The sequence below is a fragment of the Monopterus albus genome, unplaced genomic scaffold, assembly GCF_001952655.1.
Source record: "Monopterus albus unplaced genomic scaffold, M_albus_1.0 scaffold116.1, whole genome shotgun sequence".
NCBI lineage: Eukaryota > Metazoa > Chordata > Actinopteri > Synbranchiformes > Synbranchidae > Monopterus > Monopterus albus.
In genome coordinates, this window is record NW_018127996.1 from 636,480 (window position 1) to 646,310 (window position 9,831).

The following is a 9,831-nucleotide window of genomic DNA, read 5'->3' on the forward strand; positions in this document are numbered from 1 at the left end:
GTTACAGTATACCTGACCCTCATACTGTATTAGTGAATACCACACCTTGACAGACTGTTTGATAGATGATGATTAATGTGAGTGTTGGGTCAGTTGTTACAGTACCAGTTCCACAGAAGGAGTGCCAGTAGCAGACTGAGAACCTCAGCCAGTCCTCCATCTTCCTCCCCATCAATACCTGCATAGAGAACACTGATCTCTGACCAGCCTCCCGTAACGCTATTACTCTGCTCCCATCATGGAATGCAGTGCACATTACCTAGCAGTATCACAAGGGTTATATCCCACACCACACCTACCTCCTCTGCATTGTAGTGTTTGAAGCACATGACATCTCCTGGCCCAGCAGTGGGGACATATGGGATCTTCTGAATGTCTGCAAATGTTATGCAATATTTCATGATATTGGGAATAACAGCCACACTACAATGCAACACGTCTGCCTTAGCATCTGTGTTTATGAAGCTCAAAATTTTGTGAAATTGTCAAATATACAAATTCAATTATATGTTTATTATTAAGGTCATAGTTAAAGGTGGTGTTGTACTGGACTACATTATATTCAGAGGTGTTCCTAATATTCTGACCCTCATATATGTAGCTGGGGAGGACAAAATATAGACACCTCTAAATATAGTGTAGTCCAGTACAACAACACCTTTAGCTATGACCTCAATAATAAACATGTAATTGAATTTATACATTTGACAATTTCACCAAAAACTGAAACACTTTGAGCTTCATAAACACAGATGTTAAGGTGGAAGTGTTGCACTGAAGTGCATACAACTGTACAGGTGTACCTGATAAAGTGGCTAGTGAGTGTGCATCTCTATGCCATATTGCTTCTCACACACACACACACACACACACACACACACACACCCTCACTATTGTTAGACAACTGTTTGAAACAGGGCAAAAATAAACATGCCAGTCTGTGGCTGCATAACAGTCACGACCGTACGCGTCCAAAGCCGGATGACGTAAGCAGCCCCTGTGTCGCCTGCTGTGACAGATGTTTGAGCAAACAACTCAAGATATATGGGTTGGTTACTTTGGTCTAACACGGCCTTCGTAGTTCAAAGCTACTCACACACCGAACTCTTAACGTCAACAAAACACTATCAGCAGAAAGCGTATGCAGCACCACTGACTACTTAAATATAAGCTCTTACCCGCAAAAAATTCCTCTTGAGCAGCCATTTCTGAAACTTCTACGCTGCTGCTGCAAATTGGTTTGTCCACGTTCTTCCTCCCAAAGAGTGCACCTTCCTCTTCGCACACAAGATGTCACTAAATCCTTTAAAAACCCGACTACGTCCTTTTCGGGTTGCTGGATTTAGAGTTTTCACTTTGAGGATTCGTCAAAATGTTACAGTAAATTTAAAGTAAATTCGTGTCATTTGATTTAGTCAGAATGTTTTACTTGGCAGTTAGCGGCAATTTGTGTCTCTCTCGTCAACAGTATACGGTCACGTGCGCATACAGACGCATAGGCTATATTTCAAAATAAAATATAAACAGTCTGGTTGTGTTTATTATTTGCTATAGATATAAACAAATTATACATCATAATGCTGATTTCCTATTGGCTAGTGTTATTGTTACAGTTTATGGTATACAGATAGACATATGGCCTATTGCAAAATGGGGATTTTTTTTCCTGGATGTAAGTAGTATGTATTTAAAACTTCATTAGATCGACCTTATAATTAAGCAAAGAGCAATAACACAGGATGATTACTTTTGCATACTTTTCTTTTAATTGAGATACTCCAGGTTCTCTCCGTACATCTATATAAAAAAACACATCTTACTAATTTGACTGTATTTTCACAATAAAATACTTATTGAGTTCAAAGACAAACATTAAAATATATGTGTAAAATAATTTGATCAAAATGTGTTAATTTTGTAAACACAATAGGCCATATTTTATAATGTTTGTTTTTAATATTTTAACTGTCTTGACTAATAACAAGAAGGTGCTCTTGATTGTCACTGTATGTGTGAGCTGGTGTTAAAAAGGGAGCTCGACATTTCTACCGGTGAAAGCAGCAATATATTTTCACTTGTCTTATCAAGACAAAGGTGAAGCAATGAAATGAAGCCATGAAATAATAAATGTCACTACCGAACACAATACTATCTGATCCATGTTCAATACACTGTTTATTTCAATTACAATGATGCTTTTATAAAAGATCTGATGCAGAAGCATCCACAGACATGTAGAAATGTTAACAGGATACCATACACACATAACCCATAAATACTACATATTAACACACTATAGAAAAGTACACATCATCCCTCAGAGCCTTTGGTCTGGGACACACACCAGGTGGAAACAACGGAAGAAAAGTTCTCCACTGTGCACCGCTGCAGCCCTATCATAGTTCATATCAGTACAGAATATACAGTACACACACACAATGCCATTGGCCTTCACCCATTATGAAAGAATGCTTTGCACTGTTTTTAGGGATTTGCCACCCTGTGTGTCCATTTTCATAATGCTAACATTTTTTGCATAAGTACAGCATGGAAGGCAAATCAAATGCAACCAAGCACCAGGCGTTGTAGAATGAGGCACTTGAGCACCTGACCCCTCTGGTTTGGCACATGAGAGTGGCATTGCACTTATAACTACGTGTGTGTGTGTGTGTGTGTGTGTGTGTGTGTGTGTGTAAAACAGAGAGAAAGCCCTGTTCATAAATCTCACAGCCACCACCTTCTCCCTACTGCCTGTTCTGCCTCTGAAAGAGTTAGATTAATCCTTCTTATATGTACACTTCCACCGTTGCACTGACAAGGATTCCAGTCTGTCAAGCCATGAGAAAGTACTCCACTGTTCCATATGTGTATTCTTATCATCCATGCAGAACTTGCACTTTGTTGGTTTCCTTAGGCTTCATGAGAGAGGAAGTTGCTATGATGTGGAAGAGTCTGGATAGCTGAGGTCCTTCTTCTTCTTCTTCTTCCTCTTCGTCTTATTCCCTCTGCAGGGCTTGCAGACGCAGCACAGGATGCAGGGTGAGGCCAGCAGCAGGAGTGGTGATGCCAGCAGCACAATGATGCTGACCCCCACCAGGATACCCACCACCTGAAGGACAACAGCAACATCTTTAAAGCTGGAGTAATCAATATTTTTATATTAACAACAGATCAGAAAACTAGATGTAATTTGACAGGAGTCTCTCATGGTGACAGTCTCACAGAGAATCACCACCCAAGTCTATGGTTTCCCTCAGCCCCACGAAGAGTCTTCATCAGCCTCTACAGCACATTTTATAATGTGCTTCATAAGCAGTATGAAGGGGGTCTGCTTTATGGCACAGGTATTTTATGTGGATCTAAAAAAATTCCTGTTGGAAACCTGTTGCAGATGGTGGGAGTGAAATGCTGATGGGGGAAAAAAATGAAATAAATGACATACTCTTTGTGACACAAGGCTACCAGGATTAAGGGAAATGCTACATAAAGAGAAACATTCAAACCAGATCAGAGTCTACCCAGACAATGATCTCATTATAAGATATTACAAACTATTTGACAATTAAATCATCGTTCACACTTCCAGTACATGTACATTATATAGCCAAAAATGTATGGACACATCTATCAATATAGCTCAGTGCATCTTTCATCTAAGGCTTTACTGTTTGAGCTAGGCTTCTTAGATCTAATAGAAGAAAGTCGACCAGCTACACCACAGAAAAATATTTTCACCTTTGTAGCTCCGGTTTCAGCAACAGCTCTTTCCTGTTCCCACGTGACAATGTCTACATGCACAAACATGGTTTTCTAAATTTGATGTGGAAGAACCTGACTTACACAAAGCACTTGTGCCAACTGTGAGCCAAGGCTTGTCACCCAACATGAACGGCCAGCCTCACTAATGCTCTGCTGAAGGTGCGCTGTTACAGCAGTCCATATACTTTTGGTCATGCAATCTATATCAAGAGTCAGCATGATCCTGTGTCATTTCTAATGTAAAATTAGGAAATGTACAGCACAATAGCAGTGTTTGGAGGCAGCTAAGAAGGAGTTACAGTGGCAAAAGGAATTTGTGATAAGCAGATTGTAAAACACATAGTATAAGACTTGTTAGGTAAAGGTGTAACCAAGACTGTCACGTGTTGTTTTCAAGGAGCAGCTGTGCAGTTGTACTTCAGCTCTCCAGACACTTTGCAGCACAGATAGCACTGACACACAATCAGGAGGTTCACTGTAAACATGAAACTAAATGTGTGATAATGGCATAGGATCAGGGAAAAGTATAAAGAAAGTAGGTCTGGCAGCCAATTGTAATTGTTTTTTGGAATGGGGTTGTTATTAGAGGGCAGGAATTTGAGATTAGTGCTGGGATTAGGTCAGCTTAATGTCAGGTAATGGACTGTTTGGGCACACTGGTGGAAAACAACAAACCAGCACACATTTTATTGTTTTTGCAGGGAGATTCAGCAAAAAATGTAGCTTCTGCTACACAGAACATGAATCTTTTACAAGTCTGTAGCCTGGTGGTTAATTAGAGATGATTTACACATTGTTTCAATCTTTTTTTGTTAAAATTTTACATAAAGTGAGACATGACATACTAAAATGGATATTTTACTGCCCTGTGTTAGTTCCTCCAATGTCTGCACTGGCAAGTATTTCAACTGTGACTAACTGAAGTGACAGCCAAACAGTGCAAGTGAGAGAGAGTTCAAAATCTGTAATGTCCTGTCCTGGCACAGTTTCACTAAAATCAAACTCATGTGTGCAATAATCTGCCACTGTCAGATGAGTGGTTCTGCAGGCTCGTTTATTCAATCAGTGACAGTGTCACAACAGCCCTGAAATCAATCCTGTCTGCCTGCTGAGTGGCCTCACCTGTGTTCTGTTCCACATCACAGAGGCCCTGGAGTGTCCCAGCTTGTTTCTGCATGGTCCCTTATCGTAATGCCTTAGGAAGATATCACCCTACATATACAAAATACGCACAGTGAGACAAGAAAACTATTTTCGAGCTATCACCAACACAAACTAAGTATAGTGAATTGGAAGGTTAAGTGTTTTGAGCTTGTCTGTAAAAACATGCGAGTCTAAACAGGCGACTAGGCACTATAGTTATTTTTCAACTTGTGTTCAGGACCATGCATCGCATCTGTGAACTGGAGGTGGCAGGGGGAGACTCACGTCCAGATTCTGCAGACAGTACCAGCAGAAGGTGTGTTTGCAGCTCTTACACAGCATCTGTGCACAGCCCTGGTTCCTCTCGATGTAGACACCACACATAGGGCACTGTTTGATGGCCATGTCAGAGTCGCTGTCTGAGCGGGCCCTGTGAATGGGGAGAAAGATACAGGAGATATTAGGGCCACATTGGCGTATGGAGCCATGAAGGCCTCAGGTGTCTCCAGGCAGAGTGTGAAGCCTTTATTTAGCAGCCGAGTAAAGGGTCGGCGCTCACTTTGAACAGAGTTCATTTTTTTTATGAAAGAAGTATTATGTAGGTTGATTGGTGTCTCTAAATTGCCCGTGGGAGTGATTGTGTGTGTGAGTGGTTGTTCGTCTGCGTGTTAGCCCTGCAATGGACTGGCGACCTGTCCAGGGTGTACCCCGCCTCTTGCCCGCAGCTTGCTGGGATTGGCTCCAGCCCCCCGTGACCCCGTTTGGGACTAAGCGGTTTCGAAAATGGATGGATGTAAGTATTATGTAATGTGGGTGTAACAGAAACGTGGCTAGTTACAGACAGGGAAGCAATAATTGACTAGCCCTTTCGGTTAGAAACAGTAGACATGACTATAGTGTCAAGCTGAACAATTCAGGTGAAACCATATAATCACCCATCCATCCGTTATCTACACCGCTTATTCCTGAATAGGGTCGCGGGGGGGCTGGAGCCTATTCAGGAATATAATCATGATATTTATAATTAAGTAAGATCAACTGAATTCAATTAATAGATAAAATGCCAAAAATATTCAAGCTAATACGATTTTGGTGGCTAGTCAAAAACATGTAAGTGGGGTGGGGGTGTAGGGGGTGCTGGCCTCTTAACCACAGTACAGTAATTTAATTGTAAAAAAAATCCAGGCTACAGCACTGGTACAAGCCTACAGGCTGAGGAAAATGTATACCACTCTTTAAAGTGCAAACTTAAATGGGATTTCAGTTCACTCTCCCTACCCATGCTCTGTTGTCTACAAACACACTGCAGAGACCACTGCTTCACTGCAGTGCACAGGCTCCTTCTATACAGTGAACCTACTGGCTCAGAGCCTACTGTCCTCCTCCCTTTGGCACAGCAAATTCACTATAACTCTATAACTCAGTGGTTCCCCAGCGGCATCAGTCAGTCTGGCAGAGCCACAGCTCAGAGCAGCACAGTGATGTAGCTGTACAACAGGGACTACACAGAGGGCACTGCTGAGGAATACTAGAAACTGTGTTTCACTTCTGTGATCAATTCAGTGGAAAAAATAATAATACTAAATAATTCATGTAACAGCTTAGAAAGGAGAAAAATATGCATCCACTTTTATAGTTTAGTTCAGTTACCAGACACTCTGAAATAACACCCTCATCCTACATTCAGGATGTATCATCCTCAAAGTGCAGCTCAGACTGTGGCTGCAGGCAGTGGGCAGCTGACCAACTGCTGGCTGACTGACCTGCTTTCATGAGCGGCTGAGGGTGACATCATGGGTTGGCGTTCGGGGCAGGTATGGCCGTCCTGCCAGGGCCCTCTGCACCCAGAGCAGAAGATGGTGTGACAGGTCAGGCAGGCCACAGCGGTGGGCTGGCCCTCCATGCCCAGCTGCACACTGCACACCGCCTGGCATTCAAGCACCGGGCACCAAGCTTTACTGGGGTCCAACTTGACTCCTGCAGAAAGCAAAGAGGAGATGTGACTGTGCACTTAAAAAGTAAGAGTAGAGATCTTCGATACTACATACATGCAAGTAATATTAGCAAACAGTGACCTGACCTAAAGCAGTATGACAACAATGTGCTTTTCATGCTCCTGGATGGTTTGGAACTAAAGCAATTAGCACTGAAACAATTAGACAATTACTGAACCAACAAAAAAAAGAATCAACAATATCTGGTGATGACTTCAGTTCTACCAACCGAGTCACTTGCCAAACTAAAAAGCCTGAGTTTTGCTCCTTCCAGCTTCTCATATGCATTTTTTCTCATTTCCAACTACTGTAGTGATCTAGGAAGGCACACTGTCTAAGTTTAACAACAGAAAGACTAGAAATCCAATGTAAAATGTTGAAAAAACAAACATGACACGTTTCACACACACACAAAAAAGGCTGAAACCTTCATGTGCTGACTCAGAACCCCAGCTCATCCTTTCATTGTGAGTCATAAAACCAGTAAGCCAGCCTGTACTTTACGCATTTTTATATCTCTAAACATATGAGAATTAGAATTTACGGACAGAGTAAACAATAACTATCATTGGCTTCACAGCACACTGTTACTGTGCAACTGGAAAAGACTATTACAGCTGCAAGGCAAACTGGCCTTGGTTTGCCATCTGTAAATGTCAACAGAAACCTATTTCAACAGATACTCCCTTTCTGCTCCAAAGCCTCTTGGGCAGGACCAAGATCTAATTTGCCTTGACAAACATTTTCACAGTGTAACTGCAATCAGATACATGTACAATGGATCATACAGATTTTTTACACTGTAGAGCCCATTACTTCACTTTATCAAAATGGTTAAATTTACCTTATAAATCATACTTTATGGAAGATATTAGCCACAGTTTCAGTAACCTCCTGTAAGACAAGAGGTCCCACAGTATCCCAGGTGAGGCTGTTAATGTGTGCACCTTTAGCTGTGACCTGAAATAGCCCACTGCCTGTCACCAGCCAGCGGCGTGCTCATGTACTACCCACCTCTCTCAAACTTCAGACGCTGATACAGCTCCACCTGATCTGCTGCAGCCAGGCTGGCTATCTGCAATCACACAGTCACACTGTATTCAGTCACACCCTGAAGTGTGTGTGCATGGACTGGCATAGAGATAACTGGGGTGAAACATAAGGTCTTTGGATTTTTATACAACTTCAGTGTAAAAAAGAAAATGTGAAAAATCCTGCATGAAGCCTAATAGATAAAAACTCCAAAAATAAATAGTGGTCAAGATTAAAATTAAGCTATTTTGTGGGTTTGCTAAGTCAATATTTCAGCGATCATCCGGGATCAGCTGGTCACCTAGCAACTGCAAATTCCTGCATTATTTCTAAAATACCTCAGGAAGCAAGCTTGAGAAAATTCTTTATTTCTCATTACAAACCTTTAAGACTAAAGACAAACTAAAATAAGCATTAAAGGTGCTTGCAGTGTGTGTTACTTTCTGTATGTCTAACATGGCTAATTTCACTAGGGGCCAACAGAAATTCTACAATCATTGAAGGCCAGTAATCACTTTTAATGAGGCTTTTCTTACATTAAGTACCTTAATGCTGTTGTATTCTGACAGGAAAACCAGCAGTTTACACTTCTCTGATGTGCTAATAACAGCTCGTGGGGTTTCACTTTCTGACTGACTGCATTTCCTCAGAAATTAGATTAGATTAAACATTATTGTCTTTACACAAGTACAAAACTGAACATTGCACTTTCACAGCACTTAATCTTAGTTAATCCAGCCCACATCATTTTAAAAACATGAGACTGAAAATTCTGCTTCACATTTCTTCAGAAGTTTGCTTGCAGCACTCTGGAGAGCAAACAAACCGGTAGAACCAGTAACTTGGAAATTCAAGGAACATTCCAAGAGTGTTGGTCTAAAACATTTTTTGTGCATTTTATGGCCTGTGAAGACTCTTTGCTTTGTTGGTTTCACTCATGACCAACATAAAACTGGTTTATTCGGGGCATACCTCAGAGTCCAGCAGCACTCCAGTCTTTTGGCAGGCCATATCTGGGCAGGTAATGGGCGCCCCCCCACCCTCCATGATGGCCAGCTGAACATACTGCTGCAAACACTAGAGAGGGAAGAACAACACAGCATCTTTAGCATTTAATATAATGTAATATACAGTATATTATAAATATATATATAGAGTCAGTATACACTGTAATGAATGCTACATCATAAATGACATGCTCTTTCTAAAAGCAATATGATGTGATCACACATTTGATTTGTACCACCCTTGATTAAAACTAATGTAAAAAACACAGTACATTAAAACATGACAAATGTAGAAAAATGCAAAGAAAACTGAGGGAAAATGAGCTGTTGTGCAAACAGGGCAAACAAAATGCCACATAAACACATGTTCCTTATCAGCACTTATGCGTCAAAAGTCATATGTTGCCTCGGCTATGAAATATAGAAGAGCAGAAACTGTGTAAATGTTGCGCAAAGGCAGACAGATTTGAGGAACAGAAAATAAAAACAATGAAGTGTCGATTTCTGTGGAAGATGAAAAACACATGTATCATCGAGGTCTGGGGTGTATTTTTGACCACAAACTTGTGCTTATCATGCCCTTTCGCATAAAGCATGACCAACTCTTCATTCACAAACTGAGCTGGAATTTTTAGTCTGTGCTCGTGAGCTGGACTACAGGAAATGCAGTCTAACTGATATGTGTATGTGTGAGTGTTTTATCTGCATGACCCTGTGAGTGCAACACTGAAAACTTAGCTAGCATGGTCAGAGATGAACACCTTCACTATCTAGCAGCTTGACCTATCAGGGTATAACACCAACATCTTGACTTTCTATATTCCAGCCAGACTGTTATTAGACAAGAACAGTGTTGCAGTAGATCTTGATTACACCTAATTCTGTAATAAATATTC

The 9,831-nt window shown here is 41.1% G+C and overlaps 2 protein-coding genes across 2 annotated transcripts in view; both read right to left on the reverse strand.

Annotated features, from left to right (window-relative positions):
- Positions 1-6: 6 nt before the first annotated feature.
- Positions 7-1,460, reverse strand: LOC109966631 (xylose isomerase-like). Its single transcript, XM_020611595.1, has 3 exons — positions 1,179-1,460; positions 300-376; positions 7-178 (listed from the first exon to the last, which is right to left on the reverse strand). Exons 1-3 carry the CDS (start codon positions 1,204-1,206, stop codon positions 20-22), a joined length of 264 nt encoding a protein of 87 aa, XP_020467251.1. The 5' UTR covers positions 1,207-1,460; the 3' UTR covers positions 7-19.
- Positions 1,461-2,151: 691 nt separating this feature from the next.
- rnf144b (ring finger protein 144B) overlaps positions 2,152-9,831 on the reverse strand; it is a 13,634-nt gene continuing 5,954 nt past the window's right edge. Inside the window, exons 5-10 of the mRNA XM_020611681.1 lie at positions 8,901-9,005; positions 7,911-7,971; positions 6,666-6,879; positions 5,188-5,332; positions 4,882-4,971; positions 2,152-3,109 (exon numbers count right to left, since the gene is read on the reverse strand). Coding sequence (XP_020467337.1) covers positions 2,936-3,109; positions 4,882-4,971; positions 5,188-5,332; positions 6,666-6,879; positions 7,911-7,971; positions 8,901-9,005 — 789 coding nt within the window. The 3' untranslated portion in view covers positions 2,152-2,935. The remainder of the gene's footprint in view (positions 3,110-4,881; positions 4,972-5,187; positions 5,333-6,665; positions 6,880-7,910; positions 7,972-8,900; positions 9,006-9,831) is intronic.

Bases quoted from the DNA above. Each gene is read 5' to 3' on its own strand.
- LOC109966631 (XM_020611595.1), bottom strand. From the start codon at position 1,206: ATGGCTGCTCAAGAGGAATTTTTTGCGG. The intron at 377-1,178 runs GTAAGAGCTTAT...TAACATTTGCAG, and splicing joins TCAAGAGGAATTTTTTGCGG to ACATTCAGAAGATCCCATAT. The intron at 179-299 runs GTAGGTGTGGTG...TTCTCTATGCAG, and splicing joins AACACTACAATGCAGAGGAG to GTATTGATGGGGAGGAAGAT.